This window comes from Battus philenor, unplaced genomic scaffold, assembly GCF_028537555.1.
Source record: "Battus philenor isolate CCGP_79_NKW_IND1 unplaced genomic scaffold, ilBatPhil1.0.hap1 SCAF_7, whole genome shotgun sequence".
Lineage (NCBI taxonomy): Eukaryota > Metazoa > Arthropoda > Insecta > Lepidoptera > Papilionidae > Battus > Battus philenor.
Genome location: NW_027181737.1, coordinates 5645423 through 5672595, shown reverse-complemented (window position 1 = coordinate 5672595; position 27173 = coordinate 5645423). Strand labels below are relative to the sequence as shown.

The 27173-nt window shown below is 35.0% G+C and overlaps 2 protein-coding genes across 3 annotated transcripts in view; one reads left to right on the top strand and one right to left on the bottom strand.

The window, feature by feature from the left end:
* Window positions 1-27173, bottom strand: part of LOC137930985 (uncharacterized) — a 75558-nt gene extending 48385 nt beyond the window's left edge. For both annotated transcript variants that reach the window (XM_068774365.1, XM_068774366.1), the window contains exons 1-2: window positions 27086-27173; window positions 26713-26840 (exon numbers count right to left, since the gene is read on the bottom strand). In XM_068774365.1, coding sequence (XP_068630466.1) covers window positions 26713-26840; window positions 27086-27173 — 216 coding nt within the window. The remainder of the gene's footprint in view (window positions 1-26712; window positions 26841-27085) is intronic.
* LOC137931042 (girdin-like) lies at window positions 1712-25546 on the top strand. The gene is made up of 10 exons (XM_068774439.1): window positions 1712-1856; window positions 17840-17955; window positions 18695-18806; window positions 20606-20703; window positions 21110-21220; window positions 22096-22311; window positions 23134-23252; window positions 24066-24165; window positions 24447-24682; window positions 25270-25546. Exons 2-10 carry the CDS (start codon window positions 17848-17850, stop codon window positions 25508-25510), a joined length of 1341 nt encoding a protein of 446 aa, XP_068630540.1. The 5' UTR covers window positions 1712-1856; window positions 17840-17847; the 3' UTR covers window positions 25511-25546.

Here is a 27173-nt window from a genome sequence, read left to right as displayed (position 1 = left end):
TACTATTTACATTCGTTATTCTTAGGAGAAAAAAATATATGTCTCCCCATTACATATTACAACACTTCAATATGCAACTAAACATCGTTGATACGCAACAACTAGTACGTGTGTTGTTCAAAAAAAAATATTTATGCTGTTAGAAATAAATCTTTGTATTTGAATATTCTAAATGCGTTTCGTATCAAAAACCATCTTGATTAATCTCGTTCACGCAAAAAGTGCGGCTAATGGATGGGAATAAACCCAAGTAAATATTGTGATATTAAATCGCGTAAAATAAATGATTGTCTCGATTATTAATCAATTTTAGTCCCGAATCGCGTCATACATCATCGAGGCGGCACCGCCTCCGATGGATGTCACAAATTACAATGTTTCCATTATATACGCCGACACGTACCGCACACAAACGCTTTTAAGAAATTGACTTGGACTCTTCGAGATAGCAATCATTTAAGAGTGTACTTACGTTCGCAATCGATTGGAGAGAAAGTTCATTTATGTAACTAAGAGTAGCAATAGAACAGAACCAATATTGATTGAAATGATGGATGATGAATTGTGGGTTTATTATTAATGACGCGCGCCGTGTTGAATGAACGGATGGCATGTAAGCGTGCTTGTGCCGCCGCATCGGTCGGGGCGGCGACGTCGTTCCGATACGGAGGAGGTTGGCACAAAGAATTTCTTATTTTCTCAATTAGCATCCAATCAAGGGATTCGTTTAGTAGAAACTGATATACGATTTATGGGCCGCAGGCGGCGTACTTTCTCACGCCGCTTTGCCAGCGTTCAGTGCACAGATACCTCAGTTTATGGCCGCTACTCAGATCTTGTTCTTAGAAATCTCAATAGGCTGTATTCTCTCATAAAAGATTTCCCATATAATTTAAACTACTTTCACGGAAAATTCGTCTTGTCTCTTGGGCTAAGCTATTCCATTATGTTATTTCACTGTTTTTGTATAATTTAAAACCTTTACCTGTACTAAATTGAATAAGTTATCACTTAATGAACCTCTATAGTAATTAAGTTCGAAGACACCCTTAAGCTTGAAGCTTGGCTTGAAAAAGCTTTAGCATGGATTATTTCACATTTCCACGGTTTGGTAAATAGTACCTTTTTTTCCTTTCTCAATCGCACACTCTTGGCAGAGGAGCCGTGATCTCGTGCTTCTTCGAGACACTTTACTCGAGATAGAGGGGCGTGTGGGCCTTCACCAGACCCTTCCATTGCAAAACTGGATCCACATCCCTGGAGCTTGAAGCTTCCACTCTGCAACAAGCCTCTGCATATCGACACAAATTGAGATAACTTTAACAGATTATTTAAAAATAACGGTGAATGACTGCGGAGAGGCGTTTCTTGCTCTTGAGGACTTGGTGAATAGATTAATACATTAATACGGCGCTCAGTGCAAAATTATTTCTTATATATTAATCATTTCTTATTACATTATTTCATAATTTTTTGACTTTCCGCGACTTTGAATGTCGCCTTATGAGGGTCCTACCTTCACTGTTATGTGACCTTGGTACAATTTTTTATATTTCACGTAAAAATTATTATTATTAAAGAAATGATTCATTAAATAAACAATCAGCAGGAAAATGTTAAGACCGCGGGAGGCTTCAGTCGTGGGGCGGGCGGGGAGATTCGCGTACGCACGGGGCGTGGCCGGCGTGTGCGCAGCACTGCGGCAGAGCCGTCGCGGATGCTGCGACGAGCGCACCTGTCGGCACGACGCCCGCATCTAAAACCTTGCGCTTACGATCTCCGCGAAAAAAGTGAAAGTTTTGTGTTAGTGTCATTTAAAACAATCCTCACAACATCCTCAGGATCGACTTAACACGGTATGTGAATTTCACACTTATCATTTCCCATCAACACGTGCACGAAATTCCAAAATAAGAATAAAACTAAACTTTATTGTTATTTTTACCTGTGCTAAATTGTTAGGCATTGTGTTATGATCTAGTATTATTGTTTAGGAATTTAACTGTATATGAAACATTTTTAAAAAATTAACATTGTACGAAATTACATTTACATAATTATTTAAAATACATGAGATATTAATTAAGGCTATTTTCATTATTCAAATATATTGATAAATGCAACCACAATTTTTAAAATTTACCAACACTAGAACAATTTAGTCTGCGATCCTTGTTAAAATAAAATGTTCAAACAAATAATTATATCCGGGATTAGTTAACGGGTACAACTGTATTAAAAGACTAACGACATTAAAATTCCGCCAGAATACGTAAACTCTTTGCTTCAGACATAATTGCTTTTAATTTAATTTGTTAAACAAATCACGCCTCAGAGAAGCGACGGCATTGTTTTACGGGTAATAGTGGATTATTTTAGAAAAATATTATTTTTTCATTTTTCTGTGATACGTTTAAATTTACTCAGAAACTATAAGCAAAATCACAATGAAAATTACTATGTATACCTATATTATATTATAGCATATAACACATTATTTTTTTAATGACAAGGTTTCAAGCGGACAAAAATTGGTCGTTACATCTTTTCCATGGAAATGAATTATCTTTCCCACTCCAAAGTCAAAGGAAAGAAAGACCAGCGCATTTTAACTCGGCATTTGGTTGCCTACACCGCTTTTATACAATGCCGTGCTATTGTAGAATAAGAAATATGCAAATCATGTAATTAAATACAAGGACTATATACAATAAAATCAACTAAATTAAAAGACGACATTCTTCAAGCCTCATATTTTATCGAAACATACCTGTACGTTACTTTAAGATTTGCACTATTTGTAGGTATATTCTTATCACTTCATCAATGTCAACGTATCACCGTATAATTATGAGTAAGCTTATCGCAGTACGTTCATCTACAGTGCGTTTTTGGCTAAATTCAAATGTACAAGCGATGTGTATGCCATCGGAATACTAAAAGATCCATGATAATGTATTGGAAAGAGGTTGCCGCATCGCTCGCAGGAGCGCAAAGGACACCCATGAATAATGCGCGGTAACAGTAACAATATGTAGGTGGTTACACTCGTTTCAACGTAAACTAGCTTCTTATTAGCATAACATTAGCATTTAAAGGACCTCAAGTACGTAATCGATGATTAGAGCGCTTCAGAGAGACGAAGACTGTTCGATCGATTGAGAACGTTAATCATCGCATTAACGAGTCGACGGCCGTTGAATCGGTGTAGTGCACTGGACATCGTAATCAGTGACTATAAACCGAATGTAATAATAAGTCATCGACGGCTCCTGAAAGCTTGTTATAGTGTGTCTCTATCGTTGCGCAACGACGTGGGAAAAGCTTTTGGGTGAAGGGCAGTATAAGAGCAAACACTCGTTACTGCAGCGACGATGATATCATCCGGTCAAGGAAACCGTTAAAGGAAAACATTTGACAATTTGAAAGCTAACGTGTAACGTAGTCTAAATAACGTTAGTGTATAATTTATCTAATGGATTATATCTAAATATCCGCTATGCCATGGACTCGCCTTGAGCCGCAGTTAAGTAAGTTTCTCGCGAGCGAACGTTCGATTCATCTGTTAAGAGTAAACTGCCGTATAACCGCTAAGCATTATTTAGAGTCATTCGCTGGAACGACCGCTCGGCCGCTATTCGTAATCAATTGCATCCTATAAGCCCGAGTGCGAAGCTTTACTTCCCTCGGCAGAGATGTAAACGGCCTATTCGGAACGTAATTATAATCGAAACACCATAAATAATATTCGTTCTCGGAACATGTCCACAACGACCTTAGCAATTCCAGCGCTCTCCCGCTCGTTAAGCCCGTGTGTAAATAACCGTGTAAAACTTATTTTCCATGAGCGAATACCGAGCTTGCAATCTGATGTATATGTATAAGCTGTTTACGACCTACGTTGCTACTAGTAGTTTTGTTATAAATTCCCTAAAATATAATTTTACTCTTGGAAAAGAACATTAATGTGGGCTTTTAATATACACGTGTCTCTTTGTTAGCGGCCGTTATTTGCAGCATTGTTATACCGAGCTTTTCGAGGGTTTGTTTTAAATTTGGAGGTATGCATGTCACCGTGAGCAAACATTGGACGCAGAAGGTGCTCCCGTCTGGCACAAGTGCGTTGTATTTGCTCGCAGCAAACACCGCTCCTGGTATGTCTTCCGAGGCGCGGTAGACAGCTAACTCCCCTAACATCACGACAAATATTTTTAAGCTGTATACACCATTGATATACCAGTACTCGTCTTTCAAGATTTTCGATCACGTACCGTGTCGACGAATAAAAACGCTGTTAATGCGTGTTATAGGTTTCAACGAAACGCACCAAAGGTCGCTGTCAATTTTATAATTTAAATATGAATGGGTTTTGTACATAGAATAGAAATCAGTTGTTATTGCTGGCATCGACAGGAGTATACAATATTTGGAATTTTATTGTGCGCATGACACGGTAGCGCTGACAAAAAGTGTCTACTACACGTTGGAATTCGAAGACACTATAATGAACCCTGTGCCGCGTATCTTAAACGATTATGCGACGTCGCCCCGGAGAGAACTAGTCGGACATACGTCCCCGAGGTTGCAAAACCAGTTGGCAAACGAATTTTATATTAGACTATAATCTTTGCAGTCGAAACTGGAAAGACCGGGTGCTAATGATTCAAATTATGGCACCTTATGGGATTTGGAATCATTCGTGTGAAAGAGAGTCCATTGTTATCTTAACCTCCATACTTCCTGCGCACATCAGTCGCGAGGCGAGAGAAAGTACGGGTAGTAACATTTCGTAACCCCGCCTTAGGAGCGGGTAAGAAAATCGATAGTACGAATTGTTTTGCCGGTAGACGTACCGATGGGTAAATAGCGAAGTTTCCAAACCACGCACACTCACCTCGAGTACCGAAATTGTTGACACTATCGTTGCATTATTCCTCTCAATTTTGACACATGGGTCGGAGGCTAAATAATTAATCTACCCCAGATTTCGGTTGAAGGTTTCGTAACAAATTGAATGCGCGACCGCTAATAATTTATTGACTTAATGAGCAACACGTCATTTGTAACTCGTGGCTGCTTCGCTCATTGTTAACTACCACACGGCAACTCAAAGCAAACTTTCGTTGAAAATTATCTCATTACTTTTTGTTTCAAACTAAACTTAAAGAAAGAAAAAAAAAAGTAACATTTTAATTATACATTTTTTATTAAAAATACTATTTTCTGTTCCTATGAACGGGTACAACGCCTCACAAGACTACTTGCGCAGTTTGTCTGCATGAACGTAACGACTTTTAACTTAGTATAAAATTATCACGCAATAACATTATGTGAGTTATTGAACATGTATTATTTTAATTATCCGACAGACAGGTTACTAAAAATTATTTAAAAGTATTTGTTTACCTAAAATCTTAAAATCCTTATGAAATTGTAATAATTGTTAAAAATTCTTTTAGTAGCTATGGATTATTAAAATTGTCAACAATGAATATTGCAGCTGCATACGATACCTGTCAACATATAAGTCACCTAGAAATTATTCAAGTGTAACATACGCTTGTCATGATTAGGAATTCTATACTATGTTGATTTGTGCCTGTGGACGAAGACATTAATTTCAAGGCCATATCTGACCTGGATTCAAATTTAGAACATGTTGCAATAAAACATCCAATTTACAAATTTGAAATACTAGTGTAATTATATATATTGGTAGAATTGGTAGAAAAGCTACAAATATGTTGACGAATACAGGGTGATTGGTTGTAGGTACACCATATCCAAAAATCGATGTTGAAATAATAAATAACGTAATGATAATAAATAATGACAATAATGTTTACTGTCTATCTAAAAACTTTGTACTGCCAGAAGTTATTGGGTTGTCGTATTCGAATAGAAAACTTTACACTTTACACAAATTGATTAGGAACAGATGTATAAGCTTTTCAGGTTTTTGCTGAAAAATGAGCTGCATACTTTAAACTGACATAAGTTACGGATCTGCCGCATATCAATAGAAAAATAAATTAATGTAACATTTTTTAAAGTCATTGGAAACGTTGCTTTTTACTGATAAATGAGCTAAAACTCTAAAAATCTAGATATATTAAATAAATCACTTATTATATGATGTTTACTGAGGCTACTTCACCCTTTATAGATATAAAATTATCAATTTTAATTTATTAATCTAATTTCCATTACCAAACGAGGGTTTGCAGAATATAACTAAAACTCTGATAACGGTTCAAAACTTTGTATTTAACAATTCCAAAATCCCATAAACGCAAACGACAGATTTAGTCCAACTCCTCTTTTATTTTTTAATTTAAACGTTGAGTTACCTACAATTATACGACCCGCTGCCACAGGCCTCTTCGCAAAAGAGGATATTAGGGATAATTTTACGACGCGGCCAAACACAATCGGGGAAAGCTATTTTTTTATTTCTCGGAACTAAAATTACATGTTGTATCTACATTGACCGTTGAGAACAATGCTCATTTAATAATAAAGAGTTTGAATAAACCATTGGTGTCGGCTCTAAACTGAATTTACTAGCGTACCATGAAATATTATCCGCGGAATTTCCGGTAGGGCAAAACCGTTACCCTTGCTGTACTATTCGAACAGAATTATAACAGAAAATAAGAAGTTAACCTATAGATTAGTGATAACGATCTAAGAATACGTTTAACTATCGAACAAGTCGTATTTTTAGACCCATTTTTTTCTTAGAAAATTTCGGTTGAAAGCTCTTACTCTGTCACGCGAATATATAAGAGATTTTATGGAATGCAGAAGAATAGAGCCAAATAAGATTTGATTTATGGAAGAAGACAATTAAATAAAAGAAATAACAGAAGTTATTGAATTGAAAAATTAAGTCCCATGCTATCATCAGGGTGAACAAGCCAATAAAAAATATTTATAATAGATATGTAACTATTGTATTTAACTACATTGGTGGCATAGTCGCCATTTACATCGAAAATCAGGAAAAAATATAATAAACTGATTTTGTATAATTCAAATCTCTACGCTTTTGTTATAACAGTCAAAAAGTTTAAATTAGAAATATATGCGAGAACATTGTAACACCGTAGCGCACGAGATATTTATTTAAAGCGCAAAAAATCCAACCGCGATCAATTACATAACATTTATTCAAAGCAGATCATCATGCAAATATCGTAATTAAGATAATGTCAACCATAAAGCCGGTTTGCTTGCGTTCGAAAGATAAATCCTAGAAGGCTATGTTTGATCTACCCGCCAGAGCCGTTCAATACTGATATTTAAAAACCAAGGTACTTACATTACACGCACATTTTTAAAAATATAAACTGTTTACACTAAAACTATTTATACATTTAAAACTGTATTGACGTATTTTGATGAATTTGAAAAGTTAATTAAATATAGCATATACTTGTGTACATCACAAGTAAATATTAAATACCGTAAAAGTCCTACGTGATATAAACCATAATAAATTAAATTCCTTGTAATGTTTATCCCTCTTTCAACTTAAAATACATAAATAAATATGATCTGAGAACTCACAACAAACTCAGTAGAAGTTTTTTTTTATAAACATCCTCAACACAGTAGTTCAGCAGTTCTCTCCTAAACTTTATTATAACTAAAAAATTCTTTATGTAGTAACAGAGAGACAGTAAAAATTTATTAAATGATATATTACAATGGAAGTTATTATAAAAGCGTATACAATCGCGTACAGTTACCTACCAGCACTTATTATTTATAACGCAAGAAAATGAAAACATTTACGATAGTAAAATATAAGGCATAAACTATGAAGAGTTTTTATTGTCTGTAGATGAGAAGGAAACAAATCATGAACGTTGAAATGGAGAATAAGGCCGCTGACAACCAAGGTAAACTGGGCCTTTTCGCCATTCTTATAAACACTGACATAAATTTAAAATCGATCCTAAGGCCTGTCATCTTTTAAATGCCAATCCGAGATAACAATTCCCGAAATTAGATTAAATATAAAATTCGAAACATTCCTATGAGCTTATTATGTCCTATCGGAATTCGTGCCACTTAAAATTTTAAACACATTATCCTTTTTTTGTTCCATCTATGATGGTTTATTGTTTAAAAGGTATTCTAGTAGCAGGAGGCATTTAGTGACGCAGACGTTGAACTTTTGACGAGTGTTGACCCCATGAGACGACTTACATGACTACAAAAGCCAGTCTATGAATCAGTCTCGTTCCAAAACTAACATTTTTACATTGTTCAGTGGGTAAATAATGACATAACTAGAATTAAAAATCAAACATTACATTTAAAAGAGCCAAGTTGCTGCAAAATTTACAGTAACTTTATAGACTGATTGGTCGCGTCAGATTACATTCAGAGATATAAGCTTCTCGCCGGAATGCGTCTTAGCTTGAAAAGAAACATCGTGCCGAGACAAACCGAGCACGGGCAAATAAACCAATACTTATTGTGGTACAGATAGCTAGTGGATTAGAAGGCAGTAGCGCGCGCCACGACTGGATACCAGACCGCAGATCGGAGCGGCTCAGATATCCAGTCCCTGCATTGCACAATTCAAATCGTACGTTCTCCGGGACGCCAAGTCGCATTTCAACCATTTGATAACGAGATAAAATGCGCCACCATCGTATTTATTTTGTCATCGTATTCACACGTGCGCTGCCCGCTCGCTATACATTCCGGTTTCGGAAGGAGACAACGGTTTTAACGACTCGATATAATAATTCATTATGGCTAAAATCGTTTACTGTAACCACTGGGTACGTACAGTAAAAGCTTAAGAGAAAGCAATGTAGATGTTAGACATGGATATTAAATAACCATTTATCATGTTTCAGAATATTAACCTATCCAAAGAGGATTATTACCTTAACAGGGCGAGTATTAAGTAATAACGTGTTAGCCTACGGCGGCGTACAAGCAATTTATTGACGTATTTGGGGTCTATTAAAATTTTTGGAGTCCACTTACCATTTTAGTGTTTAGCCAAACCTCACGTAACGTAGCCCCAACAACACGGACATCAAACTATATAATTATAAAAATTCTCGTTTTATCACCAAACGTTAATGACGTGTAAAGTGAGACATAATAGTGAAAGTCACGCAATCCAAAACAAAACTTCATAATTACTTTAAAAGGGTTATTCCAGCCATGGTTTCAAGGACCAATAAAACAACATATTTAATATATCGCCACGAACCTATAAAACCGTTTTTAAAAATACTATTTGTGCTTGAGTTAGTCTTAAACATGAACACTTTCGTCTCCAACATAGAATACGTGTAAAACATATATAAATAAATATACTATTAACTGCTACTGTCTCTAATGAATATTCTGAATGTCGCCTTGCATCATCAGGAAAGCTGGGTCGGTAGTGATAAACAAGTGTTAAATTAAGACATTAGACGGACGGTCAATGTCAAACTTTAGAATTGGCAGATTTCTATGCAATCTGAAAGCATAACATTATTTCCGAATGTAAACCAAAATACTTACGTGCTAAGCATACAACTCATACTACATTTCAATTGAACATTCAAAATATATAATTACATTCACTTCAATTAATTGTGTGCAATAATCACTATTTCCTCATTAATCACACGATATGCAGCTATGAATACATTCTACGTTACATAATCCTTAAGGTAACTTTTTCAGTATCCCAATTAAAACCAAAAATTTTGATTAGTATTCTTCAGGCAGGGAGTACGGCCTGTTATGGGACTTAATTAAAACCCGTTAAGGTCACTGACGTAGGCAAATTGCTGGTCTGAAGGGGCAATAAATGGGACACTCACTCGTGTAACCGATAACCGTTGAGGCTGAAAGTCACAAAAGGTTCTCGAATGAAGACCACAATGCAATAAACACGGCACTGATGGACCTTCCACTTGGTGGACCGAAAATATCTCAATGCGAACAGCGCAAGACCAGTTATCATTGCGATCCTTGGAGGAGAACTATGCCTTGCATTGAGCGGCTATTGGCTGATATGTAATGATGGATCATGTAAGCTTACTTCCTGGACAGTATTATGGCGGAGCATTTAACATTAATTAATTATGAAGAGGAATTTTAATTAAAGAAAAATATAAAAAGAGATCTATTCCGTCTTAAGAAAATATAAATAGCTATATTTAGCGATAGGTAGGAACTAGATGCGTCAAATTCCGTGCGGGCAGTGCGTCGCCGGGCAGCGTGTGCGCAGGCGGGCTCGGTCGCCGCGCCGTCTGCCGAGACGCGTAACCCACTTACATACCAGATGCAGTTCATACAGCTCACATCTAAATTCAATCCGATTTCATCAACTATTTGCTGGTGTATGCCAAGCAAACATCATCTAAAGCTTTTCTACGTGGTAATTGGGTCTATGTGTAAAAGCTTTAAAAGAGTTAATGTATAGCTAGCTCATTTATTGTCAATTAATCTATGGTACACTCTTTTCACAATTACAATGGTTTTGGAAATAATAAATAACTTAATGTGTAGTGTGTGTAGTATTAAAAGCATTTTAAAATTGGATTCCTGGACATTAAAATTATTTAATATATGCTATCTGTCCTTGCATACTGAACAGCCAGATGTTATTGGCCCGACGCATTCCATTAGAAAGAAATTAAAGAAACATAATTAGATGACTTACACCTAATAAAGCTTCAAAACTTTTTGCTGACAAATGAGCTCGTCAATTCTTCCCTTTAAAGCTTTTACAATTAAACCAGCCTATATAATTGCGTTTATCAACAACAAACTATGAATTAAAGTTTGTTTCCATACTTCCAAATAATCAAAAAAAAATATTTTTAAATTAAATATCATATAAAATATTTGTATATTAATTGTATTACTGGTTTTAACGTAATGACGTCTATAAAACACTTATTAATTCGGCGTAGAATTTAAATAACAACTCTGAACAACAAAGGCATATATTTTGTTATTTATATTTCTTTAGTATTTTCCTTAATGATAAAAACTATTTTATAATTATGAAGTGCAACATAAAGATAGATGAATAAGGGTTTATTGATAAAATCAAAAATAGTGTAGTACACTGGTAAAATTCCAGTATTAAAATAATTACATTTCCTATCAAATAGTATATGTAATATTTTTTTAACTAAAAACCATAAATATTTAAATTTCTAGGAATCTCAACAGCAATGTGTTATTTTACATTTTAAATCGAATCATAGTCATACTTAGTTGTTTATTTATATTCTACTCACCACATTATTACGTTTGGCGTAACGTGATATCTAATAAAATTAGGTAACGCTGTTATAAACTGATCGAGTGGACTTGGATTCATATCTCTTTGCCTAGATTGTACATAATATGACGATTTCATCCATAAAGGAATTTATTTGCTTTTTTTATCACTATTATTCAAATAACTGTCATCAAAACTTATGTAATTTTATGTTTATGCAAAATGCGGGTAGCCGAAGACCGGTCGTCTTGGAGGAAGTGACGAATGACGATAATATGCAGTATAAAATTCGTTAAAAGTATTACATAAAAACGCTGCTGAATGACAGTTCTCCCTTATAATACAACATTAGGGTATGTTCCGCTCAAAGGCGCTTGCCACAGAGAGATTCACTTTTCTAATATCATTTCAGTTCTATTTATTTCTCCAATACATTTCTTTTAATTATTTCTTGGATACCAACACTAATTAAAGTAAAATCCGTTTAATTAAATACTAAGCAGTGCTTTCAAAAGTAAGCTTTCAATGCTGGTAACAATAGTTCACAATTTCTCTTACCAAAAAAATTAAGCTCTGTATCAAAATATGTACGTATTTATATGAATGCTTTTAAGTATGAATCATTGTGGTAATGTGTCATTATGTTTCCTCGCAATACGAAATAAGTTTTAAAAGTATTCACATACATTGTGCGCAGTTATCTTATTGTATTCACATTTGAGTCACGGCTATAGTTTCAAATTTCGTAGGTACCATTTTTCAAAGCCCATTACAAATTCGCAATGTCAACCGCACCCATAATTATATATTGAAAGACTGCAGGCGAAACGTGATCGGACGGCTGATAAGAAGAGCATATTGTGCGTCAACTAACAGTCGAAAGGTGATTCAACCGTGTGCGAGATGCGAAAGGAGGACGTGCAGTGACACGACCTAAGGCAAGCTGATAACGTCATCCAGGAACAATCCCCGCTATCTTTATTATAACAGCAAACTTTAATGTAGCTATGCCAAAAGCAAACGAACTGTATCTAGCTCTGAAACTGATATAGTAAATTTACTCATGTACACGACACGTAGGCTAATACCCTGACAGTGTATGAAATAACATAAATGTCACTCGTTTCATCCTATAGTTAAAAACGGTGACAGATCACGCCCTTAAAAGCTTCTTTGTATCCCTTATATGAACATTAATTAGCGCTGAGACGATAAAAATAAAGTTCGCTTTCGAGGGCTATAATTATCTCGTTAAAACGTTGACATGTAAGTTGCCTCAAAAACACCGACGTTAGCTGTTGAAATTTTCGAAAGAACGAATCGTGAAATCCAACGGTACACTTCATATAAAACAAATCGCAAAGCAATATTTCGCAGAGCTTACGTGCGTGTCGCAGAGGGTAACCTTCGTTTTTACTACGCATACAAAATAAGACGATTACGATGTCCCTGCGAACAAGCACGTTGAAACAACGGAATACTATCTAATGTGTTACGGAACACTAATTTACGTGCGCCCTAATTATAGCAGAGATAACCGAGCCGTTCTTCATACGCGGTCCTTTGAACGAACGCGGTAATTGAAAGGTGTCGGAAATGTTGCGCAGCGTAACATTCAATTCACTAAATCGGCATTATACAAATCCTACAAACCGCATACACGGCACACTGGCCTCCTTCTCGATCACTAATAGTCCACGGCGTGTCTCTATTATGATGTTAATACTGAACTCGGAGGATTTAACATGTGTCCGTACGATTTAATCCCTCATTTATCTTTATTAAACATTTTCGAACTCTACTGCTTCAATAAGCGGTTGGCCTTACATGAACTTTAATTTTTATGTGTATTACTAAATACTACACATTATTTATATACGTCAGTGTTGCTATTTGAATAGAGTACCTTGTATGCCTAGCAAATATTAGCCCGGCCATTTTCCTCCGGTAATAACCGACAACAATAAATTCATAAGCTCGAACAGAGTCGCTCAATAATCTTTTAACGATTGCGCCCATGCAACATTCGTATAAATTGAATACATTGTACACAAAACGTTTCGTCACTAAAAATGTAAACGATAAATTGACGAACACAACAATGACGGAGATGCGACGTGGCATCTCGACTTATCGTTTTGTAATCTTCTAACATATCTTGTCGGTGGATACAAAAAGAGAAAAAAGGTATTTGGACATCTTCCGTTCCTACATTTTAATTTAACAACGGAAGCCGCATGACTCGACGAGAAAAAATCAGATTAATTTTCACCGCTCTGGCCACAACAAAGCGTCCGCGACGTCGAAACAAATTGCTTTAGAATAAAGGAAGTAAAGAGCTCTGTAAACAATGAAATAAATAATGTTAACCTGCAAAATTGGAAAGACGGAGCAATAAACATAATCTCACCAGGAAACCTTTAGGCACAATATGACAGGGGAAGGACGTGAAGGCCAATGACTTCGAAAACTTCACGTTCTCCATTAAAACTAATTAAAGGTATTTTAGATGCTAAGTCTAATAATACAACGCTAATGCGCCCTGCCCGTTTAATCGTAGATTTCTTTACGAAAGATATATAACAGAGAATTTCAAACTTAAATGTAACCCAATTAGGTGCTTCTTGCTTTGACGCTAATTAAGATGCGATGTAAGCTGATGTTTCCAATAAAAGGTAATCGAATTTCTATAGCACCTGGAAGTAGTCTGCGCAGTCTGCTTTGGCTAACTTCCAGTTCCACTGAACTTTGACAACTCGGCTGTAAATCGCATTACGCATCCGTCCGACACTCCCGGTAGATATAATTATAATACCTACATAGCCTGAACACGAAACACTATTCAATTTATTCAACATGTTAATAAAATATTCAGAGGGGAAAATGCAAAATTGAATACCTTGCCAATCTTTCCTACTTTTTTTAAACGCCTGCCCAACCCGCCTTGCAAGTTTCAAGTGTAGCGAGGTCGACGTTCGACGTCCCAATATATGCATTCCTTTCCCTTTCTGAATTTTTGATTGCCTCCAGGCACAAATGAGAAACAAAAAAGTAAAAAGGGAAACGAAAGCAAAAAGAAACACTGGATATTAAATTTCAATATTCCTTTATAGTATTCACTGATTTATTAAAATAGGCTAAAATAAATAGCACAGTCTATATTAACTTTTGAAGAACATCTCCCATAAATTCTCATCAAACGGAATCAGTGGGTTGGTGTTCAATATTGGAGAGATTGTTTAGCTGTCGCTGATCACGTTACCAAACGTGATGGGGTCGCGTCCACAGGCGTCGATCTAATCGAAGTTCAATTAAGAATAATACACATCTCATCATGCGGGGTCGGGCCGCGACGAATCGCGCGTGTTACCGAAATTAATGCGTCTACGTGAAGGCAGGCGATACCGCAAACCAAAATATACTACGCGCCATGTTAGAAGCATTAAAAGTCCGATTTACTTTCAGACTGCATACGCCCTCTAACACGCATTTATAATTGAAGAACGTGTACAACAATGTGTACAAAAGATCTAATCAAGTAGCGTGACAGCTGTTATGTGGTATGACGCAACGAATTTGGCTCATAGGGCTGATGAAGAGTTGACCTCAACAGGGCGCGTGGGCGTGCTTAGAAAATGATAATCCGACTGTCCGGGGTCCACGAACTGCGCCGGAATGCAAATAAATAGATGCGCATAGCAGGACGAGCACACCTGCCGTTCATCGCATCGCTGGAATAAACAATGCGTATCAACTGGCTTTGCGCACGAAGCAGACGGCGCGCGATCGCGATAAAGGCTTATTTTCCTTCCGGGATTCTATTGATGTAGAGAGGAGACTCGTAAACTCTTTATCGAATTACTTAAATATTTGGTGATTCGAAACATTGATGCGACGTGTAATTACTGAAGAGTCTGAGATCACTGGAAGCACCGGGACATGGATTTAGTAAGTTTTGTTAAATAAGAAACGTCATTGCAAATAAACAAACCGAAGCGAACAATTACAAGTTTTATTAATATCGAAATTCAGAAATGCTAATAAACAAGAAATACACATGTTCCGACCGATGAGTTATTTCCAGCGTCGTGATTGGTATCTTGGTATTTGGTTTAACGGCGTAGGAATAAATGGTCGGCGTTTTCATTTTCCCTTTAATTAATTGCTGTCATATATTTAAGTTCATCCATCATCGTTCTTGGTTAATTACTTGACCTGTCGGTTGTATACAGACCGGTGCTTTCGGACCATCTGCCATTTCGTTTAAGTTTTCGGATGCAATGTACAATTTAAAGTAGGTGTAATTAAAAAATCATTATTATAAAATTCTAACAGAAATCGTTGTAGATTAAAAGGAGCTTTAATGTAGATATGGTAGAGAATAAGTAGGTGGTTCCTGGTGTAATGACCACAAAGCGGCGAGTGTCGTGTGGTCGGCGGGTCGCGGTCGCAGTGTCTTCCTGCCCTAGCCCTTGATTGCGGCCTGTGGCGGTTCATTGTTCGCATTCACCTTTGAGTATCGTGACGAGTAGTATGATTTGCAATGTTATAACCTTTATTTTTATGTTTAGCAGTAAATTTTATTACAAGTTAAATCGTTCAATAGCTTCAATGAATAAATATAATTTTAGCGGATTATGTCGTGGTTTATTTAGGACTCAGACACGTATATTTATAGTTCTACAGTAGTAAAATACAAGAAACGTTGGTAACATAAAAAAACATCGTGACATAATCCACTAAAACATTTTCATATTTTTTATACATTAAAATCTCAATAAGATTGTCGTACTATGAAAGAAGATAGATCTAAGAAAATTTGTGCATCACTGGCTATGGGGTTATATTGCAAAATAAATAGCAACATTTGGAGAAAAATACGGAACTGATAAAGTATTTAATAACAATCTCCGTATTAACATAACCGCCAAATCCATAAGCTGGTTTACACTCATTCATTCATGCATTGGGCGTGCAAATTTTCCCCGTTTAATTAATGAAATAAAAATAAACATTTTGGAACCACAAACCGGACATGGGATCGATTGCTAATACAAGTGACTCAATCAGAACGTTTGAATAAGTGGGCCATCTCCGTGCCAGATACACAAGAGGATGTTTAAATTTATATCTGCGGTTAGACTATCTAGAAATAAGCGGTCGTCTGCAATCTGAGAAATGTCCAGAGCGTTGCGCGATTATTGCACATTGACATATATTACAAGCATTCACAATCTAAATGTTATCTTTCTTAGTCTACTTTTTTGCATTCTATTTTAATTGTGTCCTCCAATACAAATAACTTTTAATGTATGTTAAACTCTAATATTTTAATGAAACGATGTATTTGTTTGATGCTTGTAAGTGCGTTTGAATGAGTGGATTAAAATAATATATGATGATTTGTTACAATCGAAAAAGGTTTAATGGGGTAAATGTATAGTGCATTTGTCAGCAACATTTAAAACTCAAACTCGAAAAGAACCTGACAGGCCATGTAATAACTTCTGGCAGTACCAAGTCTACAGAGACAGTTATCAAACAATAATTCATTTTAACATTTTTATTTTATTTTACAACCAATCAACTTGTATAAAATTTTCGAAAAAGAATCCTTATACTAATGTACAAAATCAACTTGCTTTATAATAGACACATTACTAATAAGTTGATTAAATAGTAAACAAACTACCTACAAGTCTGCGAGATAGTTTCACGCCAAACATTAAACAACAAAATATATGTTACTACTTAAATAATAAAATGAAACACGATCTTAAATGTGTATACTCATACTCCTAGTGACGCTACAAATAGAGACTCGTCGTCTTTTACTCTTTTTAAATAATTTCATTTAATATGTTTTTATTATCTTTTTTGTTTTTAAAAGCAGTGGTAGCCAAGCGGTTAAGGATTGAGACTTGCGATCTTAGGTCGCGGGTTCGAATCCAGGGATACAATTTCATATAATTCACACTTTTTACATTAATTATATCAGATTGCCACTGCTCAAAAAAGTTTCCAGAGTATAGGCAGCAGCATTCTCTGTGTATCATAATAACACGCTGCAATCGCCAACCCGCATGCCAAACGTCTTACGATTATGGTATAAAGATATCTTTGGGGAAAGCCTATGCCTTGCAATGGGTGTCTATGGACTGAAACCACAATACAAAGGTATTCGTTATAATACATAGACGTTTAGAAGGTAAACTTCCTCGTAAAATATGAATTTCACGTGATATATATTTCTGGCCATACCTCACTGCGGTAGGATTGTAATTACAAAAAAATAATGAGGGTAAAAAATCTTTATCTCAACCTGTGTCCATTGCATTACTGTCCTACATTACTCTTTAGCTACTGCAGGCTGATCGAATGTTGTCGCGGCGCGGGTACGTTGCCCACTAGATCGATGGATGACATAATCCAGCTTGCGGGAAGTCACTAGACGCGGGCTTCGGGGCAATATTTGGGGCAGGTTTATGCCTTGCAGTGGGCGTTTATCATTTGACATGATCATTATGATAAAGCTTTTTTTGTTCAATATTATACCAATTACTTAAAATATTTTAGACAGGGCGATGTTAAGAGCGGCCGTGGCGGCGCTAGCGTGCCTCAGCGTGGCGCGCGCCTCGCCCTCGGACGCGCACGGCCTGCGCTTGTACGCACAAAACTCTTATAACTCTAAGGTAAGATAGCATATTTTTTTACTATTCTTTTCTATATGATTAAATATAAGTCAAAACCAAGACAAAGTAAACTTACCGTCACTTTCTTAACTTTTAATTTTAATGTTTTTAATTAACAAAATCACTAAGCAGTGAAAAACTACAACTGTTATGAAGCAAGATAAAATAAGACCCTTTAAAATTATGACATGACTATGTTGTTAACGCAGAATAAAAGTAGAATAATTCAATGAGGAGTAAAATAAAAGGCGACACAATAAATTATACAAATCCACGTGCAAACATGTTGTGACAAACTTAATATTGTTCAAAAGCGATATGATTTTTAATAGTCGTTTCCTTCTAACTTTCCTTTAAACAACACTAATGTTTTTAATCCGAAATATTGTTGGAAATCTTTATGGCGATTGAAAATATATCACGAAATGTTCTTTACTTCTGTGGTTGTAAACAATTTACCAAGAAAATATTTAATAATACAAAAATTGTCTGTACTTTCATTAACATTTTTGTCAGTATTTTTTTTCATCATAACCTTTATTTTTCATGAAGAAACAAATCTTTGATGTTTTTGAATTCGAATGTACCATACCATAATTACACACCGATTTCTAGTCACCCTATATAACTATACAAAATTATTACACCAAATAGAACAATATATGCATTAAATTCCACCGAAAGAAATTACATATTTATTTTTAATCCTAGATTCAGAACTAACGCTCGTTTGTCACAGGATCTCAACAGTGTTTTAGCGAGCATCGAAGAGCGTCTGCGACTTCTGGATACAATAAGTACAGCTCAAGCTAAACAGGCGCGGCGCCTGGACGTCATACAAGACAAATTAGGTAAAATTTTATATACATACAAATTTAAGCTTACTTTAAAAAATATTGTATAAAATTTTGTATTGAATTTCAGTGGAGAAGGCTTATGATATTTGACGAAGAAAAATCGAGAATCGCGATAGTCATTAGAAACCAATTTGGCTAATTTTTCTCGATTGTTAATCAAAAATTAAGTTTTTGGATATCATCATTAATCGGATAAGGAGTTAAATACAAGATCTGCAGCATATTTTCACTAGATACATAACATACAAATGTAACATATGAATTAAATTATTCTGAAAATTAAAAAAAAGCCTTTAATATTAAAAAAAATATGTATATGGTAAATAATAATCACAGCACGTTTTGAAAGATGATCAATTACAATAAAAAATAATGAAATCGTCATTATCATCATTTCAGCCGCAGGACGCCCACAGCTGGACGTAGGCCCTCTAATAGATTTCTTATATCCAGCCTCTTGCAACGACCTTAACAAAGTTGAAAAGATGAGCAACAATCAAATACATAAAAATAATTCTGATGACCTTTGGAGGCCAGACTGTTAACTCTTATTAAAACAGTGAGTCATCTTATTGTTTGGAATGTACTAAAATATAAATTTAATCAGAGAAATAACAAAGGAACTTTCCTAAGGCGTGATACAGCGGTTTCAGTAACAATATATGTATCACATAATACAACTATTAGTAGCGTGCTGTATTTTATTAACTGATTATATGTTACAAAGCTAGATCAGGCTTTTGCACCGACACAAATAAATGTTTTAATTGAGATAAGCAATGAACAAAATGCTGCGATGGATAGACGTAATGGGCATATGACTCTAGAATATTTATATGTTCTAGTGTTTTATTTTATATTTCTTAACAGGACACCTTTTCTGATAGAACATATCTGCCAACACCGCATTTGCGTTCGTCATTTAAGATGACATAACGTTAATTAAATATTTTCCCCGACCACAGCGCCTTTCAAACGGAACAAAGAAGTAATTCAGCGCGATTACATAACGGTAAAAATAGGTTCCGTGCATCGGCACGATATGAAACGAATATCGCTGATAAAATTAGTCTTTAGAATATACATACATAGGTACTGATTTTATCAAAACAAAGATCATTTGCTTCTTATAAACATCGATGTGTTAAGTCAATTTTGAGTAGACAATTTATTTTATTCAAATTAGACCAGTTCTAATGTGAATAAAATAGTAAAACTCTCGCGGAATAAACCCAGCGCGAAAACTGTCGAAAAATTTCGAAACAAAAATTCAATGAACAAATGGACAATTAAGATTACATGTAATAATTACACAATTATGAAAAAAGATTAAAAATAGTTAATTTTGAATTTAACAATTTTTTTTTCTTGTTTTAATTGATTACAAGACCGTTAAGCGTAACATTCTGAAATCATTAACAGCCGTGTGCAGAGTGTTATTTCGCACGACTGCTTATTGGCTTTAGCTTAATAAGCACAAACATTTCCTCGGCAGCAAAGACCAGCACTTCCCGATCTGACCTAAATCTTATTCAATTGCACACGAAACATAGGAATTTCTGATTCGGCAATGAGTCACAACTCATTGTGTCATTTCCTATTTTAGTTATGCAGTATAGAGTTTCGCAACATTGCACCCGTTTATCATCTGCAATTAGATAAAACAGGGCGCCATTCAATTAATCCTTTCTGTGTTGGAAAAAAGTGCTGACTTTTAAATCCTTTATTTTCTATCTAAGAATAAGGAGCACAAGCAAAATAAGATACTGGCAATTAATAACTTATTATCCCAGATCGAGTGGAGACTACGCTATCGCTAAGACTGGAACGCGCGCAACTGGCAGCGGAAAGGCTGGAACACCGCCTCCACATGTTGCAGACTAATGTTCAGGTTTGGTCTTCATTCATTATCCAATAATAACAAATGATTAAACTGCAGTTTGACATATTGAATATTATTCGAATGACAGCCTTAGCTCAGATCCTCTCTAGGAGATCCTTGTGCCCAATCACTGCACTGCTGATTCAGAGCTGAAAAGCTTACTTGAAAGACCTGCATAATGCAAATACCCAAACAACACTCGCTCATGGTAAAAAATAACAGTTCAAAACGTTACATCATAAATTAAAAATAAATTGATATCTGATGAAATATTTATTCTCAGTATCTTCGATGTCTTTTCTTATATATGATTGTTTTCTCAGAATTTCAAGGTAACGCCTAGTTTCATAGAAAATCCGCATACAAAACGGCGCACCATTATTATAATTTATGTAATGAACCTTGACAATTACAGGCGTCTATCAAGGAGAGCAGCGAAAAGATCGAGAGCAGCCAAATCAAAATCGCCGAAATTGCGCAAAACCTAACGAATCACATCAATTTGCACACACATTTGTTAGAAAAAGTAAGTATTAATAAAAATTATGACAAGCGGAATTGATTAACATTATTTATATTTAAAAACATAATTGATATTAAGATGAATATATTTATAAAAGTTTTATGACGTCATGATAAATTTTACAATGTGAAATTATGATCGTGTGTTAGTACGAATAAGCTGCAAAAATAATTTATCGTATCTCTATCTCTATCGTGAAGCGTGTTACCGCATTAGCCTGAACACACAATTCAATAGCCATTCTAAAATCGAAATCACAATCATAGTTTTTAATGAAGGCGGGCTTGTCCAGACCAAAAAAAAAAAAACACCAAATGTTTCCATAGCGATCCATCATTCGTTCAATAACTCAAACAATACTGCAGTGTAATCAATAGCCGAATTTAAGACGTAATTTTATCGCGAAAGTTTGCTAATGGAATGTCTGTCTCATCACAAATAAGTAACTTATGTATTATGTAAGGTTTTCCTTACGTGACCTAATCTACAAGCCTAGCGCGGATTGCGACATGTATATGGGATTGAGCAGTGAATATCTCATATAATTCATTTAAATAGTGCATCTGTTGCGAAATACTTTAAGCCAATCAAGACAAAACAATTAGTGTTAGAATGTATGAAAACAAAAAACATCGTACAACATAAAGCATTTTAAAGAAAATTTAATAAAACTGATGCAGAGTACGAAACAAAATAAATATTTTTGTAAGTGATCTTTGTTTATTATTATGACGTTAAATCATTAAATTAAGTGGTCACTATCACGTTCTATTTCTTTTTGTCCGGCAATGCAATAGGCTCATAACTTTTGACAGTATGAAGTCAGTTTATGCGGTGAATAAAAAAAAATAACACTCCATAACTTCTGCGTTATAAAGGTGAGCGGCGCGTACGCAGAAACTTGGCACCGCGGGCTTGTTCTGGAAGCGCTGATGAGGGACGGTTTAGCGTTAGTGAACGTGACGCGAAGAGAACTCGCCGACGGACTGCGAGCCCTCGCCCGGAGACAGCGCGACGCACGCCTGACTTCAGCCGACCTGGAGGCAGCGTTCTCTCGCAGACTTCACGACAACACGTACAAAATAGATCTTAAGGTATTTCCTATTCATGTTACTCCCACTATGGATCATTTATTACGATCACTCGAGCACGTCGTAAAAATAATGCAACGAATGCCCCATGATAGAAACTCAAATCAAATTGAGTAGTTCAACTTAAAATAGGATATAAGGATATACATAATAAACTCGGGATTTTTTTGGTTGTTCGTTCGTAAAACTAAGTTTATAGATGTTTCTTATACTAATATACCTATCTCTACAGTATTTTGGGAGCCTCGTGGAGATAAGTATACCACATATAAATCTCATAAAGTTATATAAGGCTTCAAAAATACGTGTAAATTGATTGGAAGAATTTATCGAGATATTTAATTGCAAAGTTTAAACTCCGTTAAATTGACGTGTTCAGTCAACCAAGTCTTAATACACTTGTCATTGTCCATTATTAACTTGATGGTTAGTGGATATGTTTGTCATCATCATCATCAGTTCTGCTGTAGGATACCCCGTTAAACATAGATTTCAAATAAGAATGTTAGTTATTAAATTACTTATGGAACTTAAAGAAAAATAATCTGACTTTAACTTAATACGTATATACAATATGTTTTTTTTAAACGACAACTTTACACAAAATTATTCTATTTATGTCTTACGTGCAAGAGGTATACTTTATGCTCAGCTTAAACGAAAATATGTGTGACTTAACACAAATATGTTAATGTTGTTCATAAACATCGACACGGTGCTTATTATACAAAATTTACGACACAATTACTTGAATGAGATATAAAGCTACAAGGTCGAAAATTAAATGCATTCCCGATGATTTTAACAATTTTATTTGATTATTAGATGCAAGAAGTGTTGGATACACAAAAACGCTTTATGGACTCTTGTCAACGAGTGCAGCTCGATGACCCTACGCATGTTGCGGACGTGCTGGACCGACTCATCGATTCACTCATTAATAAGTAAGGATTCAACTTATATCATCATCGTTATCATCAGGTCATCCGATAGACGTCTACTGCATATGCTTCCAAAGATCACTACGATGCATTCAGAGACTTTCCGCGATCTTCACTATGTCATCAGTCTATCCAGGGTCCTAAGAGCTTTTCGGTCCTAACTGTAAACAGTTGCACAAGCGATGTGTATTGTCTAATTCTTCGAGCTACGTCAATGTCTTTGATTCTTTTGCGGATCTCCTCATTTCTGATTAGATATCGCAGCAAAGCTCCGAGCATAACCTTCACCATTGCTTTCTGGGTGTCCTTGTGCCATCTTGTAAAGTCCATCGTTAGCGATTACGCCTTGGATATATCATCTCTCTATCAGCATATGTCATCACCGTCAACGCATATTGGTCAAAGACTTTCGTCCTCAGGCATTGCGGTATTTTGCTTAGATGAAGCTTACACTAATGAAATTTTGATCTCGCTGCGAAGCTCCAAGCACAGTTCTCTCCTTTGCTCTTTAGATGACCTTGAGCCTTATTAAATACATGTTCATACAAAGTGTAAATTCTAACCCATAATAAAAAGATAAATATAAGTTTTTTATAAAAATAAAGGTATTTAAAAAGCCTTAGAAACCGCATACGTCCCCCAACTTATATTATGTACAATTTATCGAACTCAATACTTCATTAAAATGATTGTAACTGTGTCAGCACTACAATTGTTTGAAAGATTTCGGTGGTAATGGTGATAAGAAAATATAAGATTTAATTACTCTATCCTAAAGCTTATCACAGGTTAAACATTTTAATGAAACTTTGACAGAACCGCCGCCACGTTTCACGAACTGCAGACCATACAAGTTACGATGCGTAATCACGACAATAAGATAATGAAACTTCTTAATAACGGACGTTCATTGCAGGTAAATATTGCGTAATGATTTAATTTCATCATAAAAATACGTCACTGTCCAAACAAACCTATACACGAATTTTATATAAATTAATTTGGTGGTTATTAATTTACGTAAAATCAAATTAAATCATTAAAAATGTTTGCTTTGTAAAAGTAGATAATATTTTTACATTAAAAAGATAAAGTACTTAATAGAAATCAAATCGCAAAATAAAAATTTAGATTACTTTCATATAGTAATTGAAGTTACATATTTGTGCTAAAAGATCATGCCCTAAATATTTTCAGACGGAAGCAGGCTGTAGGAGATTGGAGAGTTTATTCCGAAATGCATCCCACACGACCATCAAAGAGAACGAATTGCAACAGCTGACTGAAAAGTTCGTAGGCTTGACAAACAGAGCGGATGCAGCTCTGCAACGGTTAGAAGCTCAACTAGGGTTCGAATCCAACGAACCTTCACCATCCACATCGGAGGTCAAAGCCGAAGCAGACCGCCTACTGCTTCATCTTAATGCAATCAAGTGAGCTTCCTCAACTTACAGCATTTACTTTCCATTTTATTCTATCCAAGTTTCAATCTTTATAAATAAAAATTTATTACCAGAAGCGTTGCAAGGCACAAAAGTTTAGAACTGCCCAACCGTTTTGGCTATTTTCTTTCATATTTTAGATAACACATGAGTGATTAGGGAAATATAGAAAAATTAGGAAGAGTAACAAAAATAATACCTTTCTTTTTCTTTTCCAATACAAATCAAGCTGTCTATTAAGATACCTACCTGTCCAACATTTGACATCAATCAAAACATAAAAAGAAACATAAAAAAAAGTTATGATGTAACTAAACAAAAAATATCATGTAAAATTGAAATAACTATACTAAAGTTTAAGGATGCAAACCAATTATTGTAGGTAATCTTTGTTTATTATTAAGACATTAAATCATTATATCAAGTGATCATTCTAAACAGAATTTTATTTTACAAGGTTTGCGTCAAGCAAATAATTTTTAAAAGCATTGTCTTTTGGGGCAGCTAATATTTTAAAAAATGATCCTATTATCAATATAATTGTAAAGACATTTCACATAATAATTTTTTTATTACAGAAATGAGGAAATATCGGATGAAGATGATGATTGGGAAGAAAGTGACCAGGACAACAACTTCTTTGATGACGGTGGAGGTGGTGATATAATGAATGAGGACAAACTGATCTTAAACAGTGCTCTGGAAAAAAATAAGCAGACTCAGAGTGTCACTGTGAGGCCTATACACCGGAGACATCTGCGCAAACATCCATATGATCGTGGTCCTAGTTGGAAAAATTCACCAACATCCCATGTTTAATCTAAGTCTACTATAAAATGATGTTAAATACAATGCCGTTTTATTCACCCAAATAAATATTAATAAAGGAACATAATGTATAAAATTAAATGTACATATTTTCTTATAAGTCACAGATAAAATTAAAATTTACTTGTAGAGTACCTTTTGCAAATGATGTTACATGATGCCTAGTTTTTATTACCAAATAATGATGATCCAGTGGTTACATCTTCTGGTTTAATAGACACAGTAGCTGGATATATTACCAAACATTACTTTTCTTACATCAAAACTCATGGTCACATTTGCAAATAGCAATTGCAAATGTATTTTTTTCATAAACTCTGTGTATATGTATATGTGTAAACACTAGTATGGACAATTCATATCACAGTAAATCAGATTGGTAATTTACATGTATTGACACCTTCTAAGTAAACAAAACAATATTCTCTTTCTTAACACAGTACTTTTTTAACCCTTATGTACAATGTATACACAAGTATTTTTCCTTTATATTCACCCCACATTTAAATTAATGGCTTCATGTTTATGATTAGTGAAAAAAAACATGCTATTGCAGCTGTTTAGTAAAGGGTACATAACAACTTTTAATGAAAAAATGGCAACCCCACTGCTGTAGTAGTCCTTTATAACTTTTTTCATTCAAATAAAGACTGCTTAAGCTTTTCATTCATGATACTCCATGATAACTTAAAACCTAGGGGAGTCCTATGCTACACAGTATGCCGGTAGTGGCAGGGGGCCGGTCTAAACCTCCACCATCAGAATATGTTGCCTTCAACTCGTGATGTATATGGGTCATAATGAAAAACTCAAAACCTACACTGAAAACTGTTTGTGATTTTACCTATACCTAGTACTGTCTCTAAAGTTCATACAGTTTTACCATATGTTCAAGCCATAATCAGAGTAGAGTATCAATGAAATGTGTAATATGTTGTGTGTCATTTTTAGTGTGAGAGACTTTAATCAAAAGTCAATAAGCACTGTCAAATTACAAAAACATAACTGTTGTATGCCTTTGCAAATTTTCATGATCATGGTAGTTGTAATTTCTTATTACTTTCCATTTCAATGTTTATTCAATGTAGTATGCAAAATTATATATAATATTTTATTTTTAATCGGTGTATGTATGACATTAAGATAAATTAAAAACAAAACCAGGTGATATTAATCAATTAGAATGCACATACCTCTAGTTTGGCACTGTTCTGAAATATAGTGAGAGCTTTGTGGGTCAGTTGAGCAAAACATGAGCTGAGAGTTGCAATCTTCTGTCGTGCAGAGAATACCACTTCGGGATCTTCTGTCTCCAAGTCCGCTAAAATTATAATGTTGTTTAGAAATTTCGGTGTTATTGTATTGATAGAGAAAATTAATAAAGGCGAATTTTCTCTTTCCTACACACGTTAATACTTTAAAACAAAGTCTACTGTTGTTCATTAAAACACTGAAAATAAAATACAGAATAGAACTAGGCTATGTAAATGACGTTTATGCTAAGTAATCAACAACTCTTATATCGGGTATTGATTAATATTATTTATACGGGACTATGATACTTACATAAAGAAGTATCCAGTTCGACACATGCTTTATCAAACTCCTTTTCTAGAATATCTAACCATCGAAATCCAACTCCGGTCGTCGCCAT

What these genes read in the sequence shown, in the direction of transcription:
- LOC137931042 (XM_068774439.1), top strand. Translation starts at nt 17,848, where the DNA reads ATGTTAAGAGCGGCCGTGGCGGCGCTAGCGTGCCTCAGCGTGGCGCGC. An exon ending in ATCGATTCACTCATTAATAA is followed by an intron (nt 23,253 to 24,065) that starts GTAAGGATTCAA and finishes AAACTTTGACAG; the next exon opens with AACCGCCGCCACGTTTCACG. An exon ending in ATAACGGACGTTCATTGCAG is followed by an intron (nt 24,166 to 24,446) that starts GTAAATATTGCG and finishes AAATATTTTCAG; the next exon opens with ACGGAAGCAGGCTGTAGGAG.